Source organism: Trachemys scripta, chromosome 3 (genome assembly GCF_013100865.1).
Source record: "Trachemys scripta elegans isolate TJP31775 chromosome 3, CAS_Tse_1.0, whole genome shotgun sequence".
NCBI lineage: Eukaryota > Metazoa > Chordata > Testudines > Emydidae > Trachemys > Trachemys scripta.
The window spans coordinates 141,499,858-141,526,252 of record NC_048300.1 but is presented as its reverse complement, the minus strand read 5'-3'; the positions used below and the strand labels follow the sequence as shown (position 1 = coordinate 141,526,252).

General features: G+C 38.7%; 1 protein-coding gene across 2 annotated transcripts in view; it reads right to left on the bottom strand.

The window, feature by feature from the left end:
* IBTK (inhibitor of Bruton tyrosine kinase) overlaps positions 1-26,395 on the bottom strand; it is a 96,805-nt gene that overhangs the window by 53,912 nt on the left and 16,498 nt on the right. For both annotated transcript variants that reach the window (XM_034766144.1, XM_034766143.1), the window contains 11 exons: positions 25,943-26,060; positions 22,793-22,973; positions 19,690-19,813; positions 13,224-13,401; positions 11,057-11,231; positions 9,216-9,821; positions 7,723-7,809; positions 3,364-3,446; positions 3,226-3,263; positions 1,408-1,504; positions 645-746 (listed from right to left, as the gene is read on the bottom strand). In XM_034766144.1, coding sequence (XP_034622035.1) covers positions 645-746; positions 1,408-1,504; positions 3,226-3,263; positions 3,364-3,446; positions 7,723-7,809; positions 9,216-9,821; positions 11,057-11,231; positions 13,224-13,401; positions 19,690-19,813; positions 22,793-22,973; positions 25,943-26,060 — 1,789 coding nt within the window. The remainder of the gene's footprint in view (positions 1-644; positions 747-1,407; positions 1,505-3,225; positions 3,264-3,363; positions 3,447-7,722; positions 7,810-9,215; positions 9,822-11,056; positions 11,232-13,223; positions 13,402-19,689; positions 19,814-22,792; positions 22,974-25,942; positions 26,061-26,395) is intronic.

Here is a 26,395-nt window from a genome sequence, read left to right as displayed (position 1 = left end):
CAACAGTAACATGAATAAATTTATATTGTGAACAAAGCTTAAGCTCTAATATTTTCCTATAGCTAAGAAAGATGTAGTGAGAGAAGGCAGGAATGGAAGTCACCAAGGAAAGCCAAGCAAAACAAGTAGATTCTGAGAAGAGAGATGAAGGAGAGTGAGGATGGTTGGTGTGCTAAAAGAGGGAGGCATTTCCACCCAAAAAGACATTGTCAAGAGAAGTATGAAAGCACAAAAAGAGCAACAAAAGAGTTAGGGAAGGACATGAGATGAGAAACATGAAACAAATTGTGTAGGGCCTTAAAAAAGCGAGGACAAGGAGTTTGAATTTGATGAGGTAAGAGACCCAGAAGTAAAGATACTTGAAGTGAAGTGACATGACTGAAGTTGCACGCCAAGAAGATTATTTTAGCTCTAGAATGTTGGGCAGTCTGAAGCGGGTGTGGCTACAGATGTCCAGGCAAGAGAGAACAATGACATGAACTGGAGATTCAATCCTTCCTTTCCATAGCCACAGCCAGAGTTAAGAAGCGTCATACTGCAACTCTCAAAAAAAGCTCAGCCCTTACCTTCTAAACAACTAGGTTTATTTTAACAAAACGAAAAAAATGCAGCCACTTCATTAAGAAACATAGTAAAACACTCACTTTTTTCGGTAATGGCTACTTCACACATTTCTTTCAATCGCGATACAAGGAGTTGGTCTGCTACCACCAGAACATTACAAATAAATTCCACATTTTGAGAGTCTGGAAAATAAAGAAAAGTTGCATGAGAAAGATGACTGGTTAAGTAGAAAAATGCTTCAGAAAAGTTCCAACAAAGGCCAGTTTGCTCCACTGTTATTTGTAGGCATCATGGCAGAGGTAGTTTGTGAAGTGGGATTTAAAATAGGACAAGGTGGCAATGGCTTTGCAAATCTTGTAGAGAAGGAGTTTTTCTTATGTATAAAAGGGCAACATAGAAGAAATACTGAGGGGCTTGTGGGAAAAGCAGCAGATCATGGTGTCTTCAGCAAAACAAAGGCGGAGGGGAAGACAACACATGGTAAAACCACAACTAACTCCAAAGTATAAAATGATATCATATTGTTAGGGGTTTACCAAATAATACATATGATTAAAAAGGCAATACAGTATCTTTTTAGTAAAAAATGTCATCTAATTGTGGTACTTACTGTACCACTTCCCCATATCACACAAATGTCTCTAATTTGAAAGAGTTCACACTGTAGTGCATAATATCCAAACTTTCTGCTTCCTTCAGGTGTCTTTTCTTTGTTTATTAAAACAAAAATAGCAGAATTATTTGAAAGAGATCAAGCTGAAATGTATTGCTTTTAAAAAATTCGCTGTCAATTGTTCATGCCCCCAGCTCTACAATTTCCAGAAACAAATATATTGTCAGCACCTTTTATTGCAGGAGCTTCATCTGTATAGATGTAATCCAGGATAACCTGTAGTATGTCAGAATGGATTGGCATTTCCAGAGCTGCACAACAGGATGCCTAAAGGAAAAAGGGATAAGAAGAGTACAATTTCAAAAACTGCCCATTTAAAATCAAAGGTGATTACAAGAAATTACAAGGAAAACTCCAGTTCCTCCAAAACAAGTAGATCTCTGGAGAATCTGAACTCCTGCAGTACTGGGTAGGTTTGAAGGATGGGACCCTATTCAGTTGTCAATACCGACGCTATATGCTGCTTTGGCAAGTCTGTTCCGATCAAAGTAGTCGGTGCTCATGAGGATGACTTGGGGGACGCGGAGACCATATTGGAGACATGGCATCTTCCGGGTACCAAGGCCATCTTAGTGGTCAACTTAGATGTATACCATACAGGAGTTGTGAGTATAGTTCTCTTAATGGTGGAATGCTCTCATGATGCAGTGTCCTGCCTGTGCGGCACCGAAGGTCTCAATACAAAGCATGCTTGCTGTCCTTTTTCTCTGCTGAGCCCGGAGCCCCAGGCACAGGATTGGTACTAAGAATGTCTGGAGCCTCAGCCATACCCAGGGTGGGACACAAGGTCTCCACAGCAGTCTCCACAGGGACTGAGGTCTTTTTGAGATGGACTCTTTCTGGAGAAAATGACTCAATTTTCTATAGGTTTTCTTCATGAATTTACCTTGGGTAAGCACAGGTGAATGTGCTGAAATTGACAGGGCACTGTGTTCACTCGGTTACCGATGTTTCGGTTGGAGGGCAGGAAGGATGAGAGAGGTGTCTCCTGGCCTGGACCTGAGGCCAGTTGCAAGGAATACTCCATCATTAAGAGCCTCAGTTTTAGCTCCCGATTTTTTCTTGCTCTTTCCTTAAAAAAGTAGAGCAAATGGAGCACTTCTGCAGGATATGAGACTCTCCCAAGTAGTGGATAAAATGGGAATGCCAGTCACTGACCAGGAAGGACTCCCAGCAAGAGACGCACTGCTTGAAGTGAGCCTGGTATCTGGGGCAATGGCATCTAGCAGGGTAAGGCACCCCTTGCCCAAAGAGGAAAAGGAGAGAGAGAAAATTCCCCCTAAATCCCAAAATACAGAAGTAAATAAAATAACTAAAGAAAAACAATAAAATAAAGAAGGGAAGCTAGGCTAAGAGATTTTGAAAGTAAGGCACACTAACCCTCCGTCTCAGGCCAAGGGAGGTGAGAAGGAACTGAGGGTGGTTCGCTCGCATAGTCACATGTAACCTCAGAGCAGGGCATGAGGAAGTGCAGCCCAAACAGGCACTACTATCAAAAATCTCTGATTAAAGGCACATGGGGTGTGAGCGCACCTGAAGTGGAGCACTCATACAGACACTATTTGAAGACTAATATTATCTACATGTCATTTATTAAGACCTACTGCAGGAAGGAAGTTTAATACACCTCCAAGGATATTAGCAGCTCATAAACTCACTGAGGGGGTTTTATAATACTACAGATTAGTTGCAATAGAAATTTCTAAGATAGCAACATACTTACTAACTCAAAGTATAATTTACATAAAATTACCATGGCTTATAATATTTATGCTTAATTTTTTTTATTTAATACAGTTTCTGAATGGTTCAAAATTAGTGTTTCTGCTAAAATTTCCCATTTTCTTACAATTTTTACAGGAACTGTATTTTAATTTACATTCCAGGTAATGGCAAAAATCTCATTTGAGAGAGAGAAGAAAATCTTCATTTACTTACATTAATGAAAAACAACTAATGTGGCACACATTTTCAACTGGCAACCTTACCTCAATCCAAGAACTGCTTAACATCCTATGAAAGTAGTCTATAAAGAAAAGAAAAGAAAAAAAAAAAGCTCATTTTGAGACATCATGAGAGAAACAAGTTACTGTGAACAAAAGAATCTACAGATATTACATACATACCAAGTCTTGCACAGAGTACACATTTGTGACAAGGGAATTCCTTTCCATCTATAGATTTCATGGTCACATCACAGAGGTATGAACTACAAGACATTTAGAACAGTTATAATCCTGAAATTATTAGCAAATATAAACTCTATAAACAGTTCATTTCTCTTTTGTGCTTGAAACCAGCTTTGACAGGATTAGGCTTCTTGTCCTCTCAAAGATGGGAGGGAAAGTACAAATATTTACTAGAAACACAATACACTTACCTTTATGATGGTAAACATAAGAAACAAGACTTCTCAGCAGTCTTAAAAGGATTAAAAAAAAAAAAAAAAAAAAAAAAAGAGCCAAGCTAGTCAAAGGCAAGTTAACTAGTGAAGAGGATTTCCTCCAAAACCAATTCTATATTCCAAATATTGCTTCTCAAGATAGTGGTCTGAAGGCAGCAGCAGCCAAGCGTCCTGCAGAGGTGGGTATGATTTCCTCTGTGCTGCCAGGAGCGGCCCAGCAAGGGGCTCCTAGCTGCCAGTCCTCACCAGGCTGGGGAGGGACAGGACTTCCTCTTTCCCTACATGGCCCTTCTCAAGAGGGGTCCAGACCCATCTCCAGGGATCTCTCCCTGCTGCAGGAAGTTTTGGGCTGGGAAGGAGCTCTGGAACTTCCTACAAGGACCTAGCTGCTTGTCCCGGTCAGGCTGGGGAGGGACAGGATTTCCTCTTCCTCTGCACAGCTGCTCTTCAGTACCTCTCCCAGATGCAGAAAGCTCTGCACCCTCCCTCCACACGCACTCACTTCCTTCCCCCATCACTCTGCAACTGCAGGTGGAGGAGTCACTTTACAGGGTGAGTGCCTCCCCTCCCCCACTTCCAGATGCAATTATTAGCTTGTTTCAATAAAATAAAGGTCACGTGAACTTCACAGAATTTATTGATGGACACTTTACAGCAGCAAATAACACTCAGAGTTCAACTCCCTGCTTAATAGATATGGGCATCTGATATGGTTTTGTAGGGTAGTGATCTCCATTGGTAGTCTCATACTTGAGAACCACAGCCTTAAGTTAACAAAAGCAAGTAAAAAAAAAAGTTCTGGTTCCTAATGTCATTAATTGAATGTCAACATGGAGCATCCAGCAACTGCGTCTTTCCTCATTCCGTCTCTACGCTGAAAACACCTGTTCGTGTTTAGACACAGCTCTCTCTACATCCACTGAGTTCGTTGGAATTGTCAGACAGTGCCGAGCTAGCATTGCGAAGTGGGGGATTCAGCTTTCCCCTGAGTTTCAAAACTGTAGCAAAGGCAAACTGCAGTCCGCTTCTTTTGTAGTATTTTTGTAAGCAGGAATCTCCAGCCTACAATACTTGTCAAAGCCAGAAATTGCATTAGGCGAAATAAATCCACCATCAACAGGTGCATTTGTGCAAGGTCAAACATACACCCAACTTTTAAGAACCCTGCTGAATGTTGTTGAAACTTCTGAGCAGTTTTTGCTACATTGCTTGACTCTTCCCCATAGCAGTAGTATTGTCTGAGCTTCTTTGCCATGCAAGAAAACACCTGCTGAGCACTGGCATTTAACTCTGCATTGTCAGAATGATTTTCATTTGATTGTGCTTCAGCTCAGAACAGTACATCCATTACTTTGTTGTACACTTGGAGGACTGTGACAGGTCAAGATTCCAACCAAGTGATTAAATCCATCAGTCCTGTGGCATTCTTGGCAATGAACTGAACTTCCTCATTCAGCTGAGTATTGTTTAGAAGGGTTGAAAGTTCTGTTAAAACCTGCATTTTCAGTGTCAGTCTGAGCTCTTCTGAGATGAACTCAGAGTAGTATATCAGGTGAGCTGCATGGTATTGTACAGCCTCAAATCAGGAATTTCAACAAGTAAGTACCAGCTCTGGAGGAAGTTCAATTTTTTGTTCGCCAATTTCAGTCATTGGCGCAATGTGCTGCCTGTATCACAGTTTGCGGCCAGGGCAGCATTTAAAGATATTTTAATGTAGCTGACCAGTTTATCAACTTTACCTAACTCACATCTCCACAGCTCTCTGACAAGACAAATTACATGTCCTTACATGTAATATGGACAGCATTTGGCATTAGACTTTGGTGAATAGATTTGAAAGATTTCATCATGTAAGTTGCATTTTCGCTTATGAAACAGATACTTTGACAAAGGTCACACCATATTTTGAAATGGTTTTAATTATCGCTTGAGAAACTCTAGCGTAGTTAACAGCATTCAAGTAAATGCAGTTGGCAAGCACTGTTAGCTTTTCTGTCTGTACATCTTTGACCTTGTCAGAAATAAAATCAAACAGAACATGCAGTACATAGTTGTCTTGCTCAACTGTGGACTCATCCGAAATAACTGCAAAAGACTCACATGAGTTAATTTGATACTTCACCTCCTCAAAATGTACAGCAAAAACCTTTGGAAGGTAGTCCTGTCGTAACTTATTCGCAGTTGGTAAGCAAATGGCATTTTAGGGGATCAAGTTTTTCCAACAGGATATTAGCATTTGCAAATGCATTCACAAGTTCCATTCTAGCAAAATGATGAGTCTCAGAGCTCTGTCATCTTCTTAAAAAGAGATGAAATTGTTTTTTTAACTTTTCGTTTACCAGCAATGCACGATCCGAAGCCCTCTTTCTGCCCTGATGGGTTTCCAAGTCTAAGTGGCGCTGAACCATTGCCTGACATGTGTGATCTAACAAAACATTGCAGCCTGTACAAAATAGTTTGTCACCATCAGCATGTAGAATTTGGCTTCCAAATTCTTTCACATGATCCGCTGCAGTAATGATTTTAGAGGTTTTTGATTTACTTTGGACACTCATTTTAAACTTGTAATTTCACCTGTCTTCCAGTAGGATGCCAATTGAGATCACTATTCTACAAAACCACCCCACTGTTCATATCTACCAATCAGTGAGTTGAGCCCTGAGTGTGATTCACTGCTGTAAAGTGTCAATCAAAAAAATTCTCTCAAGTTCTTCATCTTTCTTTTTATTTTTATTGAAACATGCTAATAATTGCATCTGGAAGGGAGGGCAGTTCTCTGTTCAACGACCCCTCCACCCGCAGCTGCAAAACGACAGAGACAGGAAGCAAGTGGGGTTGGTTAAAGGGGGGCAGAGCTACCTGCACCCAAGAGAGATACCCAAAAGCAGGCCTGCAGGGAAAGAGGAAGTCCTGTCCCGCCCCAGCTGGCTGGGACCAGCAGCCCCTTGCTGGGGCACCCACAACACAGGGGAGATTGGACCCGCCTCCTCCGGCTGCAGGAATCGCTGGAGCTCCTACCCAGTCCCCAAGCTTTCTGCAGCAGGGGAAGGTACCCAGAGGTGGGTCTGATGTCCTCCCCAAGAACAGCCGTGCAGGGAAAGGACAAGTCCTGGCCCTCTCAGCCCAGCCAGGATTCTCAGCTAGGCGCCCCTGGTTGGGGCATTCCCAGCAGGATGGGGGAGAGCAAACTCACCTCACCAAGTCTCCTCCAGCTGCAGGAACCTCCAAGGCTGCTGTCCAGCCCCAGAGATTCCTGCAGCAGGGGGAGGCACTCAGAGGCAGGTCTTATCCTCTCCTCCCCACCCAAGAGAAGCCATGCAGAGGAAGGACAAGTCCAGGACTTGCAGCTAGGAGACCCCAGGCTGGGGCTGAGGCACTCCCAGCAGCATGGGAGAGATCAGATTTCATGGGGAAGGGTTTATTTCATGACACGTTTTTCACTACCGTTAAATTTGTTGGGCCCTAAATATAGCCTATTCCTACATAAGTTAAAGAATTAAGCTTCCGTACTATTGTAACATCAAAACAGGACCAAATAATTCAGATATAAATAGCAGTAGGGTAAAAATTCAGGTAATTTCCCCTCATGGGAAAATATTTCAGAGATTCTTCTCATTAAGCAACCTTGTAAATTTCTAATTGCAGAAGTCAAAATCTACATGGCTTTAGTAGGAATAACAATGTGTAGTCCTGCAACAGACAGAGCGTGTCAGACTGGAAAAGTCACAAGTTTTTTTCTGACATTACTATTCTATAATATAAATGAAGCCATGGAAAATGTGACTGCACAACAGATAAACACAATCATTGGGATCTGGTTCAGAGTACTAATCCAGTATCTCAGATTACAAAAGCGTGTACAGGTAAATACAAAGCATCTCTCTCCAACGACCATTAACTGTGAAATACACACACATGCGCCTCACAAGTAATAACAGGTTGCAGAAAATTTCAGTTTACAAAATTTTGGCTTCATCTACTTAGTGTCTACTTATTTCAAAATGAAGTGATAGGTACTAAAAAATAAAGACAGATACACACAGAGACTTGACATAGCTAGATTTAAAAAAAAAAAACTTACCATTTTTTTGGGTTTAACTTTGGTTTGTTTCCATTTTTCCTGTTGATAACATTAATTTTTCCATTTTCTAGTTTAACTCCATCCAATCTGTAAGGCATAAATATTATATGTTACGTCAGCTATCATATGTTACTGATAATCGCTATATTGATAAGGAAAAATAGGTTTGAAATTTAGTACCACTTAGTATAACATTGTGACCATAAATGAAAGGACAACAAATGCACTTCACAGAAACCTAGGAAGTCTATTAAGAAACTGATTGATCCTTCAGCATAGATATGAAAGATACATGAAAAGGGATTGCGAGACATCTCTCTACTACTTAACTACTCCTATTTATTTATCCTGGTCCAAGTGACAGCTGGGCTATACCGGAGTAGGCTTAACCATCTACATGGTGTTTGCTCCTTCTGGGCCATACTTTGAGGAGGTATTGATTACCTTGAATGGCAAGAGATGTATAGTGTTAGAGATATGCTATGAGGGTTAATTTGTGAATTGGGTGAACACAAATGGCAGCTTTATTAGAAGGCTGAGGGACATTTTTGTTTTTAAAATGTCTGGGCTCTGCCCTGGCTGTTCTTTTATGTGCACCCAGCTGTGGTAACTGCTTCCTTTTTATGACCATCACAGAATGGCTGAGAAAGTTAAACAAAGAAGTTAAAAATACAGAGTGGGGGAAATTAGTTTACAAGGGTTTACTGTCCTCAATCCTTTTGATGATGATGGTACAGAGAGACACAAGACAGAAAAATAGTATCATGCAGAAATTTGTACAATAGCAGAGATGTTCAATCTCAACTCCACTGGTTTCATCTTGTAATATTATCAGAAATACAAGGCATCCGTTAACAGGGTTCCAGTTCTTTGCTTCATATTGTTTAATGCAAAGTCTGCAGCATCACCCATGCAAAGATCAGCATCAACCACAGATGAGAGCCATGATTTTATATGCATCACACAAAGGACGAAACATATGGCTCAGTCTGAGACAAGGAGTTATCTGGAAAGCTACATTATTTGCATCTAAACTCAAACACAGGAAGTCCCCATCTCAAAACAGAGTAGAATGTATATATCTTGTACAAGTTTCCCAGAATAGGATTAAGATGAGACTAGTGCTGATGTACAGCACTTCCTGCACCAGAGAAGGCCTAGTGGCTCAGTTGGTAACACACTGCTTTAGTTGAAGAGCAATCTCACAATTCTTTTTTCATAGAACCCTCAGTTGCATTACTTAAGAGTTGCTCACACTTTCTCTTAGAGAAGTGTCAGAATAAGCTGACCTCATAAACTCCTTTTAAGACGTGCTGTGGGTCTGTGAAATGTGGGGAAGTGGCAAATAGAAACAAACTGGGAGTCCTGTCAGCCCAAACCACATTGGTAGTTAAAACCCTTCCATTTTCTAGACAAGCTTATATATGGTCAAAAAGGGAGAAAAAGCAAGCACAACTAAAGTGGATACTGACAAAGAAAAAATTGCAACACACCTTACACTTAAATTGCTGAGACCAAATTTCTTTGCAGCACCTTGCAACATTTTTATGGGGTTGACTTCTTCACCAATAACTTTGCCTTTTTTAGAAGGCTTGGGTTTGTTCTTCTCTCTTTGATTTACTACATGCACTTGATTACTCCTGTAAACCTCAAATGCAGACTTTCCATTAACATCTCCACTGAAACTCATTTTATTAAGGTTAGAAATTAGGGTATCTTGATAGTCTTCTGTTTTTTCCTTATACAACATTCTTGGTTTGTAACCATGAGTCAAAAGATCACAAGTGTCCATGTATATGAACTGCAGAAGGTATGTAAACAAATCTTGATGAACCTTCTCTATCATAAAGAGATCACATCCTACAGCATCTTCATCTTTACGACAGACATCTGGAGAGTCTAGTCGATTGTCATCTGAAATGAACAGCTTTCTGAAGAAGTCAGAACGCATGGCCAAGATGTACTTGTGCGCAGGGATCATCCTAGTGCCGATCTGAAAAGTCACATCATGGATGTTGTCCATTTCATCTGTTTCCCCTAACAATTTGCCAAAATCCTCAATGAAACTTGATGATGACACACTTGGAATTTCATATAGGCTATAAAGACAAATAGTTATTTTTTATTTGGTTGAATTTTAAATTCTATCATGACAGGTTTTTTTAAAATGAAGAACCTACATTTTTGGCTATTATACATTACTATTCAAAGTTTCATACTGTATTCTTTAATACAAAGAAAATTCCTAAACTGATGAAAAGTGCTATATAAAGGCTAGATATTATTACGCAATATCATATATACATACATCTCCTGTGACATTTTTCTAAAGCACCAAATATCACATTTTTCTCTTTATAAATATAAAGCCAGACATTTTTGTATGAAGTTATCAGCAGTGTTAGTACTTTGCATGCTACCCATGTCATTTTTTCCTGCAAGGAAGTGCTTAAAGTAACTCAGAAATGTAAGAATCTTTGACATGCTGCATACTGAAGTCCAAAACAAAAATTCATGTTAAACAATATGCTAGATATTCTAAAATCTAACATGAGAGTGCAAGGAGCAGTGCATCTTTCAATGTTTCATTTACTCCAACTTTATTTCAAAGATTTAAGTTTTTGTTTAATTTAAAAAATAGATTACTTCTGCCTTTCAGTTTCTTGTATTACAGGGCATCTCTGAGAAGTATGGAACCTATATGTTAAGAAGGATTTCCATGACACTTTATGCAATGGAGAGTTAAAGTACATTAGAAGGTAGGTTTTAAAGGGGACTTGATTATAAGTGTTTGGCTTGAACATTTTGCCTTTGGATAAACTAGGGCTGGCCTACACCCAAAACTTACGTAGGTCTACCTACATCGTTCGGGGCGGGGGGGGGGTGGAGGGAGGGGGAAAAAAAAAAATCACACCTCTAAAACATAGTTAATCTGATCTAAGCACTGTGTACACTGTGGCTAGACCAATGGAAGAATTATTTTGTCAACCTAGTTACTGCCATCTCAGAGAGATGGATTCACTACAGCAACAAAAGAACCCTCTGTCACTGTAGTATGTGTCTATACTGCAAAGTTTCTAGTGTAGACATTCCCTGATTAATGGCTTTTTGCCTAAACAACTTCTACGTAGCTGTCTACAAATAAAGTGCTAAGCCAGGATGACCATATTTACTATGATCTCTTCAGTAGCCAAAGATGGTTCTCTGTAAAACAGAAATTTTGATTGAAACTGAAGACACAAGTCTGTCAATGGAACAGAAAAATGCTTTACACCCACACCCTCCACAGTACTTTCAGCAATTGAAGTTACAGCCATAGATATCTGAAATATACCTTGTTTTAGGATCTGACTGTAAAACAGCAAAGTTACATCCATTAGGATCTGTGGTAACACTAACGCCTCTGTGGACAAAAGCAAGCTTCTCAAGTCGAATTCTTTCATATACACTGTTTGTATCATAGTGACAAGACACATCATATGAGGAATTCTGAAGACTTGATACACCCTCTGTTAAAAAAGAGATGTTGGAAAAACACGGAAAGGTCAAACTAATTAAGATTTAACTGATAAAACAAAGGACAAAATTAATTACTGGTGTGAGTCCATTGAGTTGGGGTCAACAGAGTTACAACTGAGATCAGACTGAAGACTTTGGCCCAAACAGCATTGACTTCAATCAGGAATGGCACGGCTAAAGAGATAAGCCTACCTAGATTCTGATCCCTGGACTTGGGAGATCTCCCACCCAATGAGTACTCATCCAACCCAAACCTCCTCATTTTGTGAGATCTGGCGATATCACATGCAAGATGGCATGGCTATGGATTAAATGAAGCATACTCTGCTTTTTCTATTGTACTTCAGTTACAACACTAGTAAGATATAGTACACAAAATGTCCCTTTTGTATTTTCATGGTATATCTTCACTTTGGAAAACTTCAAAACAAAAATTATTTTATTCATTATAAATTGATGGCAGGTGAATTCTGAATAATGAATATTGGAAAATATTATTAAGATATTTCTTTCCATTTCTGCTTAAAAAGATATTAAAATTATGTGCTTCTTAAATTGTAGTCTTAGGTAGAATGCAGAGAACACTATTAATAAGCAATAAACAAAATGAAAATCTTTCTACCTTTATAAGGTCACCAGTCCAGCACAAGGACAGGGAGAGTGAACCCAAGACTACAAAGGCCTTTGGTTCAACATCTATCAAGAATAAAGATATTTTAGTGCATTATTGTAAGACCAGCCCAGCAGCAAGACCAGTGCACCATACGCTGCTATGTGGAAGGTCCAAATTAAACAGATTCCCTTGTTCTGACACTTTACAGGGCTAGGAGAACAGAGATGAGGAGGAAGAATTACCATTCACATGTGACTTTCTTGAAAAGTAGAGAAACAAAAAAGGAAAACTGATGGGCTAACTCAGAGTTTTGAGGAGGGAAGGGAAGACCTTGCAATGAAGGAATGCAAGATTGGAGGTTTAAAACTGAAATTATAAATTGGAAATTAAGGTCCTGGAAATGTGATGTAGCCATTCATCCGTAGGCCATAAAAATCCAAACCCACCCAGCTTGGCGGGGACAAAGCAGTTACCATCTGTGGACTTTCAGTTGGTCCATGTGAACAGAGCTGATTTTTTCAATCAATTCCTATGGAACAGGTGTTTCCAATTACAAAAAACAACTTCCTAATACCGAGACCCTTAGTCAGCAGATTCAGCTAAGAATACAAGGACTGAATTGTTTTGGAAACTGAACTGCCTGCTGATCTATATTAGCAGTCTCTATGAAACAAGATTAAGTTACCCTAGCAGGGCAATGTGAGGAAGCACATACTCTTTTCACTTGAATCAATTCTTTACTGACAGGAGGACCTAGTTTCCCAATGCTGTACATCCAGTACATTTCAGGATCACTAACATTCACATAAATGTTGGACACCTATGATCCTGTTCACCACGAGTTATTCAGGATACAGCTTGTGCACCAGAAGGTCACTGACAACTGAGAGAGACAAGTTAAACTGAACATGGCGGAGAAAACAAAAAACAATAGCAAAAAACTAAACTAGCTGAACAGTGCCAAGTCTCTCCTATTTCTTGTATCTATCTGTCAGTCATGAAGGAAGTAGAGATAGTCAATCTGCCTGATCTATTAGTAGTATGTGATGGGCTAAGGGAAAATTCCCTCTCCCATTACAAAACCTGAAAAAAATTACAAATGCACCTCTACCTCAATATAACACTGTCCTCGGGAGCCAAAAAATCTTACCGCGTTATAGGTGAAACCGCGTTATATCGCACTTACTTCGATCCACCGGAGTGTGCAGCCCCACCCCACCGGAGCGCTGCTTTACCGCGTTATATCCAAATTCATGTTATATCGGATTGCGTTATATCGGGGTATAGGTATATTGGGTGAGAGGAGAGGAGAGAGAGGGAATGTAAAGATATTTATTGAATTAGAAATAGGTTGTAAAATTTAACTAACCTTTCTTTTCAGAAGTTTTTTTCTCTCCTTCTACCCACTTTCCTGTAAAGGCGTCACCATCCTGTGTGACAAACATTATTTCATTCCTATTTAAAGCAACATCAGACATGAAGACTTGGCGGCCATAGACCCATCGACACTGCTTCATAGGACTGTTGGATGACTTCCAGCAAAACACCTAAAATATGAAGGGGGGGAGGAGTGTTTAGAGAATTTAGAAACCTACAGAAAAAAGCAACTCACAGTGATGTGCACTACAGCATTATTAAACCAGAAGCACATGTCATCTCAAAATTATTGAGGAACAGAGGGGAGATTATGAATTTTTAACAATGTAAGATTATTTGGAATGAATGATTTATTTCACTGTGAGCAGTAAAGGAAGATGCTTGGATATCAAAAGTTACCTGTCCATTAAGGCTTCTTTTTAAAACACTTCTCTACTAGATAACTTACCTTGTTTTGATGTTCTTACCTACAATTTTTAGTTTCAAGTACCATTCTAAAAAGGTAGGAGTCTACTGTCGCTATCTGCATTTTTAGAATAAAGCAGCAGAAAACTGAAGTAATGACTATGAAGTAGCTAAATTATGAAGCAATTAGGATTCCAGCTGTACTTTCCCTCTTTCTTCTTGCACTTCAATAGAACCCAAATGAAATATCTTGTTCAAGGAGAACCAGAAATATACCAGTCTTTAATGAGGGCAATTCCTATCAAATGACAAGTTGATTCCACCTCTCAGTTATTTAGATACATTTGTCTTCTAGTTCCTTTACTTCTAACACAAGACAACATTCAAAGATATCTATTATAAGAACAAAGATAGTCTAAAAAACACAATATACCTGCTTTTAACTATCAGACTAGCAACACCAAAAAAAACCTCAATGTTGTTTTAAACTTTAAGAAGATAAAAACATAAGAATGGTATGACCCAGTACAGTCAACGGCCTACTAGGCCAATATTCTGTCTTCTGACAGTAGCCAGTGCCAGAGGGAATGAACAGAACAGGGCAATTATTGAGCAATCCATCCAGTCATCTAATCCCAGCTTCTGGCAGTCAGAGGCTTACAGACACCCAGAGCATGGGATAATGTCTTGGCTAATAGCACTGATGGACCTATCCTCCATGAACTTATCTAATTCTTTTTTGAACTCTGTTATAGTTTTCACCTTCACAATATCCCCTAGCAATGAGTTCCACAGGTTGATGGTGCATTGTGTGAAGAAGTACTTACTTATGTTTTTGTTAAACTTTCTGCCCATTAATTTGACTGGGTGACCTCAAGTTCCTGTGTTATGCGAAGGGATAAATAACACTTCTTTATCACCTTCTCCACACCTTTCATGATTTTATAGATCTCTATCATATCTACTCTTGGTCGCCTCTTTTCAAAACTGACCAGTCCCCATTTTTAAATCTCTCCTTATATGGAAGCTGTTCCATATATCCAATCATTTTTGTTGCCCTTCTCTGCACGTTTTCCAACTCTAATATATCTTTTTTGACATAGGGCAAGTAGAATAGCAAGCTGTATTAAAGGTATGGGTGTCCCATGGATTTATACAGTGGTATTATGCTATTTTCTGTCTTATCTATCCCCTTCCTAATTGTTCCTAACATTCTGCTAGCTTTCTTGATTGCCACTGCACATGGAGCGGATGTTTTCAGAGAACTATCCACAATGACTCCAAAATCTCTTTCTTAAGTGGGAACAGCTACCCAACATTTTGTATGTAAAGTTAGGATTATGTTTTCCAATATACATTACTTTGCATTTATCAACATGAAATTCATCTGCTATTTTGTTGCCCAATCACCCACGTTTGTGAGATCCCTTTGTAACTGTACACAGTCAGCTTTGGACTTAATCTATTTTGAGCAATTTTGTATCATCTGCAAATTTTGCCACTTCACTGTTCACCCCTTTTTCGAGATAATTTATGAATATGTTGAACAGCACAGGTATCAGTACAGAACCTTGGGGGAACCCCACTATTTCTCTCTCTCCTTTGTGAAAAAATGACCCTTTTAACCAGTTACTGATCCATGAGAGGACCTTCCCTCTTATTCTGTGACTGCTTACTTTGCTTAAGATCCTTTGGCATGTGACCTTGTCAAAAGCTTTTTGATAGTTCAAGTACACTATATCAACTGGATCATTCTTGTCCACATGCTTGTAGACTGCCTCAAAGAATTCTAATAGATTGGTGAGGCATGATTTCCGTTTACAAAAGCCATGTTGACTCTTCCTGATCATATTGTGTTCATCTATGTGTCTGATAATTCTGTTCTTTACTACAGTTGTAACCAATGTGCCTGGTACTGAAGTTAGGGTACTGGCCTGTAATTACCAGGATTGCCTCTGGAACCTTTTATAAAAGTCAGCATTCACATCCAGTCACTGGTACAGACGCTGATTTAAGTGACAGGTTTCATACTGCAGTTAATAGTTTTGCTATTTCATATTTGAGTTACTTCAGAACTCTTGGGTGAATACCATCTGGTCCTTATTATTGTTACATTTATCAATTTGTTCCCAAATCTCCTCTGTTGACGCCTCAATCTGAGACAGTTCCTCAGATCTGTCAACTCAAAAAAATGGCTCAGCTGTAGGAATCTCCCTCACATTCAGTGCAGTGAAGATCAACGCAAAGAATTCATTTCACTCTCCACAACCTTCTCTTCCTTGAGTGCTCCTTCAGCACTTCGATCGTTCAGTTTTATACAGGCCAAGATTACAAAGCAGAATCAGAGATCTGGTTATGATCAAAGATTACCCCGGAACATATTTAAGGTAGGACAGATTACAGAACTGCAGGTGGGGGAAAGGGGCAGGTGTGACACTCTGTACCCCTATGGTTCACCTCGTTTACAAGACTATGGTAAATTCTGTACAAAGTATGGCTTGTGAGGCATCATTCAAAAACTCAATTTGCTGATCATTATTCTCCTGGTAAAATATGTGTCACCATCGTATGTAAAGTTATAAGAGTCCTCTGTATGGTATTACTAAGACATGTCACAAGTCTGGGGAGCAGTCATAAATCCCAGAGACAAAAGACTCACCAAAATCTCAGCCAGGTGTCAAAAAAATCAAATGAACCATCTCATGGTTAAGTGGACAATCTTTAATAGGAAAGAGGGTGTGTGGGTGGAAAAAAAAAAAAAAAATCTACATCTCGACAAAAAAGCTGCTTGGGTTTCCCGTCTACACAGACTTTTTGCCACCTGAACCTCAGGTGGAAATGTTTCTCAAAGAAGAGAAAGAACTATGAGAAGGGAGATTAGATGCCCTAAATCCTTTCCTTTTCTCACTAGCTATGGCATCGACAACACCTGAAGAAAAATGAAGTGACATTAGATTAGGGGAGGGATCCTGACTGCAAGAAATTCAATCAGTAAACTTGCTGAAACGTGTTGAAAGAAACCTATGCTTTGAATTCACTTAGCTTGTTAGAAGTAATATGCAACTAATGCCTAACTTATTTTCTTGTAACCAATAATGACTTTTATGCCTCATTACTAGTAATCACTTAAAATCTATCTTTCTATAGTTAATACATTTGTTTTATTGTTTTATCTGAAGCAGTATGATTGGATTGAAGTGTTTGGGAAACTCCATTTGAGATAACAGGATTTGTGCATATCATTTTCTGTTAATAAAATGACAGACTTTATATGAGCTTGTATTGTCCAGCAGAGCTGGGCAGTACACGACGTACATTTCTGGGGAAAGTCTGGGACCGGGAATTTGCTGGTGTTCCTTTACAGTGTAATTCAAAAGTGACTGGTAATAGCACTGATATACTATAACTGGGAATAAATTACATGCTGGAGGCTGTGTGCAACCAGACCAGAAGTGGTAGCTCTCACAGCAAAGCAGTGTAAAATGCACCCAAGCCTTGGAGAACTGAGGGGATACAGCTGTTCATCGGTCCAGATTGTACCCCGGGTAATGTCACCGAGGGGGGGAGAGCTCAGTGGTTTGAGCATTGGACTGCTAAACCCAGGGTTGTGAGTTCAATCCTTGAGGGGGCCACGTAGGGATCTGAGGCAAAAATCTGTCTGGGGATTGGTCCTGCTTTGAGCAGGGGATTGGACTAGATGACCTCATGAAGTCCCTTCCAACCCTGATATTCTATGATTCTATGGGAAGAAGCTGTGCAGCAAATTTTTTTTTTCCTTAAGTACTGCATGAGGAGAGGGGAGATAAGGCCAGACGACCAACTATCGATTCAGTGCTGGAAAGCATGAGAGGGTCCCCCTCCCTTCCAAGCAGTCATTTGCAATATTTGTGCCTAAGACAACCTTGATACTCACAAAACTACCAGTTTCCATTTTACTTGTGTAGTAAGTGAAGGCCCTAATGAAGGCCCAGTATGAGGCCTGAACCAAACTAAAGTAATGGTCAAGACTTTGCTAATATAAAGCAAAGTTAAGTTGTGAGCAAGAGGCAGGCCCTGCTCACAGAAGCTGGCAAGAAAAGGGCTGATGTTGCATAAATATATATTCATCTTGCATAATTAAATTATAAACATGGTACCAAGATACACTATGCTGGAACATTCCACAGATAACATGGAACAGGCCGACCCATCCCAATGACAGGGGCAAAAGAGTAAAATGATGGATAGAGTTGTTTTGATCGAACCAACAGGTAACAAGGTGCGAGGCGGCACCTTACTACGTAGCGGGGTTGTACCTTGCTACATGAAGGGATTGCACCTCAATACGTCAGGAGTGATGTGTAACTTGTTTGTACCTGTGTATAAAAATGTATCCATGGGGTGGTGTCTTGGTCCAGCCGAGCGGGCAGTGGAAAGTCCCGCCACTGACTGAGCTGAGTCCATTGCCGAGCGGCACTTTCTAGCAGTATGCCCGGTAGACTAAGTAATCTACGGGGAACTGAAATTGTGTCAGGGTTGCAATAAACCTGTCCGAGGTACCTTGTACCTTACTAGACTCTGTGGTCATTGGGGGTTCTCGTCAGGTTTGCTGTGTCAGCTATCTGCGCAGAGCTGGGGCAGCACACAGAGGGAACACACGCATGCAGCCGAGTGATATCAACAGGAGAAAGCAGAAGCACCACACCGGTAGCATCTGACAACAACTTGCACACTATCTGGCGTAAACTGGCATAACACCACTGAAGTAAACAGAGCTATGCGGTTTGTATTGGTCCAGCATCTCTAGGAATTAGAAGATATTGCAGCCACACAGGTAATCCCACAGGCCAAGTAACTTTACGAGTCACATGGCTTACAGCATGCATCTGCACACACATGAATGTCTTGACAAAATAAACTCCATTTGACAAAATATTACCATCTAATTTGAAAGACTAGATGCACCTATCAAAAATCTGCTTTATCCTATAAAAAGAGCTCAGTCACGTTGCAAAAATGAAGAGCAAAAATGCAGAGAGGAACACCAGTTCAGTTCTGTCCCCTTTATTTTCATGTGCTAACACAATTTTAGATTTCTCTTCCATGCAGCATTTTCATTAAACAAAAACTTTACAAACACCACTAGATGGTGCCACAAGTTTAGAACTTACAATGAACTAATTCCAGGATGCTTTGAGTTTTGAGGGTTTCTAGGAAGAGTTGCTATAATATGGAAAGCTTTAGTAAATTCTTCTGCATTTTCACACTAACGAGAACATACAATTGTCCGCAATTAAACATATATACTAGTCCATTCATTGGCTATGGCATGTAAATTTTTAAGTGTGGTCAGACATACTTTACATTGTATCTCTAAGGTAATGGTTTTAAGGTGGGCTGTAGTCACACTTGGAAACAGAAGAGACACAAACAGCGATTCTAGCCTGTTGTACACTATTGTACTGGTTCGTGCGAGAGTATCAACCGTATCTTGGAGGAACACTGGCAGCTGCGCACAAGAGGGATGGACATTTTCAGATAATATTGGCCTCTCTTAACATGGCAATTTAGACCAACATCTGACAAATATTAAGTGTAACATCACGCACTTGAGGCAAACAATGAACACAGAACAAAAAAATTAAGGACTTAAAAACCAGTGGCCCACAGTTAAGTAACTATTAATTCCCTCAATATCATACCCAGGCCATCAGGTTCTTTTTCCAGTGACTCGCTCACATTGCTGTCAGACTGAAAGTGATGTGGAACAAGCAGCCAGTTCTGTGATGAAATAGAAGGGATGGCAGGAATGGAGAAGACAGATTGCAAAGAAAGTACAAGCCAGGGCAGAGGAGTTCTTAGATAACTGTTCTTTGGGTTATCTTTGATGAATTTTTCAGAAGATGACATCCACTCAGAATTCAGATGCCATCCTTCTCCCATACCAAAAAGAGAATTCTACGCAGAAAAGTTAAAATACACTGGGGAGCCCCAGTAGTTCTGTTCTCAATTTACCTAGCCCTTCGATATACCTCTTGTTTCAAAAGAAATAATACATTAGGCAGACAACTTACTCGTCCAGCTTCATCCAGGGCAAGAATGCAAGTCTTTTGACCCCCATTTTCTTTGAGATGCTGAGGATCCATCTTGTATTCCAAATATCCCCCATTAACAAGAACCTTTTTTAGGTTCAGCTGTCTGAATGAACACAAAAGGAACGATAACATTAATATTTCTCCTACAAATCCATTAACATGTATATACAAGTGTCACAAAAATTGAGATTTTACATTTAGAGAATCACTTTAAAAAGCAGCTAAGGTAACATACACAGTTTATTGTTATTGTGATTAATTTTCCCTTGTGATACATTTACCAGTCCTCAAAAACAGAATATTCTCATGGCTTGAGACAGACAGTAGTTGTCTCATGTCCATCCATTCTTCAAAATAGGTTAACTTCATCTCCACAGGGAGAATACCCTCCCTATTGTAAAGAACTGATTGACAAGTCAAAAAATATGAAAATAAACCTCAAGCTCAAGACCCCAGGATAGAATTACACGGTCTTGTACAGCTAGGCACATTAGACTTTTTTTAAGTTTCTTCTGTTGAAAAAAAAAAAAAAAAAAAAAAAAAATCATCACCACACAGCACAGTATGAGAACAACAAAATTAGTTACCAATTCATCTTTCCTTTTTGTTCTGATCCATATGACCAACCTCACCCAGATAGAAAGAAGTAAAAAAGACTCCCCTTAGCCTTTCCCAGTAGGCAGATTGGCACCCAAAGATTCTACATGATGACTAAACTGGGCCGGCAGCAGCAGTTTGGATGTGTGAGAGGAGGCTCAGGGTTAGGGCAGGGGTTGCAGTGGGGAGGTGAGAAGGGGGTGGGGGGGGGCATGGAGCGGGTCTCGGAGGGAGGGGAGGCCTCCCCAGCTCCAACTGGCATGTCCCTGCAGCTCCTAGGTGGAGGGGCCTGCACCCACACACCAGAGCACCCCGGCCCAAGTTTTGGGGTATATAGTAAAAGTCCTGGACAGGTCACAGGCCTTGAATTTTTATTTACTACCTGTGACCTGTCCATGGCTTTTACTAAAAATACCTGTGACTAAAAGATAGCCTTACTTATAGTTTTGACAGACTCCTGAAAACATTAGAATGCAACATACTGAACTTTATACACTGAACGATCCATCTTCCTCTAGCTTCAATAGTTTATACCCATCACCCATTAATTAAAACTTAATTATTTAAAAATCTATACTTCATCTTTACAGAATTCATCAAGTTTCTGGGTGGATAAAATTGATTAAAAAAAACAAAAATCAGATTCTTTTAAATTTAAATACTTTTCTTTTAAAAAATAAACCTGTTAAAATAAAAATTTAAAATTATGACAATTATTAAAATCATTTCAGTAAATAAAAATATGCATTAATAAGCCCTCCTCAAGTTTTAAACGAGTCAAAGGGTGTTGCTTTACTTATATACAAAAATCAGGGGAAAAAAATCTTTAACTTTTGAGCTTAACTTTATGTATGTGTCACAATATCATGTGCTGCATTATGTATCTACGTTATTTTCAGTTTTTACCACATAATGAATGCTAGTATGTATTTCTTCAAATGTCTTTCATTTTGTTGGGCAGAAAAGCTTTTTCCTTAATTACTTTTGGTTTCAGTTCAGCTAGCAGGTCTAGAGATCCTATTTTCTTCATTTTGAATATAGTTAAAGTTGAGAAACCAATTGAGAGTTTAAAAAGCAGGAAAGCTTGTTTTGTTCTTCCATTCTATTAATAAAAGCCACGTGGTGGAGGATCAGATTCACTAATTCTAAGAACTTGAACAATACCATCCAGATTTTCAAAGGTTTTGAGGCACCTTAAGATACAGGATTTTCAAATACATCTAAACCAGTTAGGCTCCTAACTCTTTATTTCTGGTCACCATGGGTCAAGTTTTGAAGGTTCGGAGGTGCCTAACCTGCTTAGAGACCATTGGGATTTTCAGCAGCACCTAACTCCCATTGATTTAGGTGCATTTTAAGACACCAAAGAACCTTCACAAATCTGGCCCATGGTGACCAGAAAAAAAAAATCTATCAATTCAGTAACTACAGTTAATATCCCCCTTTGTTTATTAAATCAGTTTTAAATGTATCAGATTTTTATAAACTTACTTTCCTATCTACCTGGCACATTAAAGGTCAAATAAAACTCTTAAAATATTGTTTTTGTGCATATTATTTGAATTCCAATGTCCATCTACATTTAGATTGGCACAAATCCAAGTTAAAAAAGATCTAGTAAAGAAATGTGTCTAACATAAAAAAGTGTAAAATTAACAATCTGAATAAATATACGTTAAGCTATATAATTGCTTAAATAAATACGTATAGATATAGTGAAAACCTCCTGGTTAGCACAGATACCCGATCTATAATGTAAAGGCTACATTTGGTTGCAAATCTACATTTTTAATAGTTATACCAACCAATGAGAATTAACCTCTCTTTAGGAAAATAACTAAAAATCAGTGATTTAAGTCACTTTGATTTAAAGTAAATAAACCCTGACAAATTTTGAGACTAATTTCTTCTCCCTATCCTAAATTAGAAGGGATTTTAAAAGGGTTTACATATAAGTATGGAAGTTTCTCCACCATCATCAAATTGAGAAATAAGACTGAGGATTCAGAATGACAGCTGCTGGAAGGAAAAAATAAGAGTAAACCTTTTGGCTAGAACAAAAGGAAGCTTCTCTTAATGTTTTCCCCCTCTTCTGATTTTCCTGCATCTGCAACCTTCACAGATTTGTTTCGTTTAAATATTCAGTAATTGAAAGTATCCAATTATACATACTCTAATTTCTTGAAGCCTTTTTAACAGTTGTATTTTAACTCAGCTATTAGCATATGGCTATTTTACACACCTCAAAATACAAAATAAATCTGTTTATTAAAGAAACAAGACCAACCTTCAATGCCTCCACTAAATAAACAATTATATCAAGCCAAGCTCAAGAAGTCAAGGAAGAAACTTTAAAGGTGACCAGGTATATATCACTTCTTGAAAACGAGCATCCCTCCTCCAAATCTCTTCCGAAATAGTTTGAAAAAAGAAAAAACAGAGTGAAAAGAGTATTGTACTTCCCCTTAAAGGAAAAAATACATACTTGGAAGCCATCTTCTTGCACTGATAGTCTGCGAGCAAGTAAATATCCCCTCTTTCAGTAACACATACTGTAGCACCATCACTTGCAGCAACTAAGGATACGGTGATGTCCTTATGATGCAAAGCAGAGACTTGGCGAGGAGCAGTTACACACTTCTCTCCATTAGGATCCAGCAAATATCCTACAACAAAATACAAACCCCCTATATATGTTATTTGAGATTCATAATTATTTGTCATTTGATTTTGAGACCACTTCCCCATTCTCTCCTATAAATATTCCTGAAAAGCCAATTAAAATTTAATTTTTCTATGTTACCAACTCATCTTCACTATTATTAGGCAGAAACTAATCAAAAAGTACTTGTCATTTAGAGTCACAGTATCACAAAAATGAAGCTTTGAAAAAAAGATAATGGATTTCTGATCTACACAATCATAGACCATAGAAAGATAATTAAATATGTTTAGCCATTATAATCACACAACAACAGCTGCATTTATCTTGCTTACAACACTAAACTGAAAGTTCATTAGCAGGACAGATTATACTGTATAAACTCAATTTTATCTGATTATGGCAAGACCGTGATATTAGTTGACACATCACATCAACACAACCTCCATGTATCCATAACTTGTTATTGGCAGTGCCAAACCAGCTCCTGCTGCATGAACTGTCTCTGTTCAGAAATTGAACAAGCCTCTCTGTAAAGGCTCTTGTACCTAGTTGCAGGGAGGGTTTGTTTTTCCTAAATGGGTGGTGGGAGTGAATGGGAAGGATTCAGACACTCAATCCCACTCCTGTTTCCTACTTTTTAAGAAGAAAACTATTTTTAGACGTTACTAAAAGTCAGCTATTAATTACAGATGATATCTCTAAGCATATTATTGATGCCAGTCACCTTGATGAAGATACTCAGAGATTATAAATACATTTATTTTATTTTGTTTGCCTTTTTCCAGAATATATCCAGAACTCTACGTGCTTATTTTCAAACAATATTTTATAGCAAGCAAAAAAAAAAAAAAAAAAAAGTCTTCCACATTATTGCTAATTTGACTGTCCTTATATATTAGTAATAGCCATCACAATATTCCTTGTGCTACCATATTCACTAATCCTTCATCCCACCTCTTCCCCAAATACTCAAGAAAAGAAATGGATTTTGTGAGCAAGTCCAGCAGGTAGACAAATCCAGGCTTTGGCAACCATACTGTGTGGAGAAAATTTTAGAGCCACAAAGCCCCTTCTGGAGAACCCTTAAGAGGCTCCAAATTCAATTGATCAAGACTTTGGTAGTATTGTATATAGAGAGACACAGATACAGTCCCTTAAGTAAACATTGTTAATAACTATTAAAATAGATTTAAATTTATTTAAAATGCTAAAAATTGTCTAAATGATAAAAACCTGTGCAAGTCAGACATTAATATAAATACTGGCAAAGTTAAATATACCCCCAAAATAAATAAATGTTTCGGTCTTATTGTTTTTACAGTACTGGCGGGGGTTAGAAGACAGAGTTATTGAAAGAGTGACAATTTACACAAAGCTTCACTTCAACAACACTGTTGTAATTTAACCACCATACCTTCTCCCCCTTCCCTTTACTGACAATGTGGCTTATGACATCAGGCTCTGCTGTAGCAGGAGGAGTGACAGAAAGGATTGAGCCACATTGGTCTAGCACAGTGGCTCTCAAACTTTTTTTACTGGTGACCTCTTTCACATAGCAAGCCCCCCATTAAAATATATTAAAAAGTGTTTTTAATTTATAACGCCATTATAAATGCTGGAGGCAAAGTGGGGTTTGGAGTGGAGGTTGACAGCTCACGATCCCCCATGTAATAACCTTGCAACCCCCTGTTTGAGAATTCCTGGTCTAGCAAAAACAAGAATCCTACTCTATATCCCACTTATTGGAGCAACAGAAATTGTATTAGGGTATAATAAGAGGGCCATGAAATAGCATGGAAACACTATGAACTTAAATTTAAAGAACAGAACATGAGATATTTTCAAAATATTTCCTATTAATGACAATTTACTTATCAATAAAGGTTGTTTTTTATTCCCCAACAGTAATATACAAATTTTAACCACTGTTGCCTTGCTCCTACACAAGCGAGAATAAAAGCAGTTTCCAGAGAAGTGCCTAAGCTTCATGGTGTCAGCATACTACTGCATGTAAACACAAAGCACCCGGATTAGCTAACAAAACTTTTCAATCTGCACAGATGTAAACCTGGAGAAAGAGAAACTCAGTCTAAACACCAATATCTGTCTGAGGTTCTAAAGTGTTAAAATGTCAAAAATATTTCATTTCACACAGACCCTAACTATAAATGAAGTTCACTGCTATATGGTATGTTTAATAAGCTATCATCTTAACTCATCAAATCAAGACTTATTCTGGAAGCAAGAATAAAAGACAATTCTAGTAATGGCTTAGCTAAAACAGTAAACAAAAAACGCCACAATGCATATTCAGATATGTATCTTGCTTTTAAAAAGTTAGTAAGGATAAAAAATTGAGGTAATTCCCAATAGTATATTTACAGATCAGGGAAAGCTGGATATAGAACATAAAGAAGTGCCAACAGTGTGCCCAGTGCTGTGCACAACACAAGCACTCCTCTTGGGAAATTACAAATTTAAACAATGTAGTTTGCAGTGTTGTTATAGCTGTGCTGGTCTCAGGATATTAGAGAGACCAGGTAAATGAAGTAAAATCTTTTATTAGACCAACTTCTGTTGCTGAAAGAAGCAAGAGCAGCTCTTTGTAACTCAGAAGCTTGTGTCTTTCACCAACAGAAGTTGGTCCAATAAAAGATATTACCATGCCCACCTTGTCTCTCTAAATTTAAACAATGATATTCTGTATCCTGAAAGTCATCAGTGATAGGCCACACAAGATTCACAGAAGAGAAAGTTGGCCAAATAAATTTGAACAGTAAAGCTACATTTGACTGGCCCCACGCTTATCCTCAAGCATAAAAATAATCATTGACAGCAGTAAAAAGTGTGTGTTCTGGAGCAAGGGGATGATAAATGTTGGGTTATACTTATTAAGCTTCTTTTCTCAAACAGATGACAGCTTTTACTTTGAGTAACATTTTTAAAGGACAATTTTTATTTGATTCTTACCTAGCTGGCCACCGTTCAGTCCCATGGTATATACAGCTTCTCTAGTCCATAGCACTGTATGGAATCTGCCTGCAGCCACTCCAATAACCATTCTACCTTTCAGATTTTTTGCCTGAACCTACATATAAAAACAAAGATTTTCATATAAGTGTCAAATCCCAAGCAAATAAATTTGATGTGCATAAATCAGCTTCTTATCAACTGAAGTCCATACTAATTAAACTCTTAATGATTGTATTAGTTTCAGTGAAGATTTGGTATTAATAAAAGCAGGGTTCATTTCAAAAGTTAGTTAACTGAGACACTGTTCCACCAATGACAAAGATGAACAAGAAAAACCCAGTAAGTGTTAGCCTATTTCTCCCCCAGCCCACCACCACTTTGCTAGACCTAGAGCCATGCCACCTTGGGCTATCAACAGATTTCAGAAATAAGCAGGGTTAAGTTCAGTAC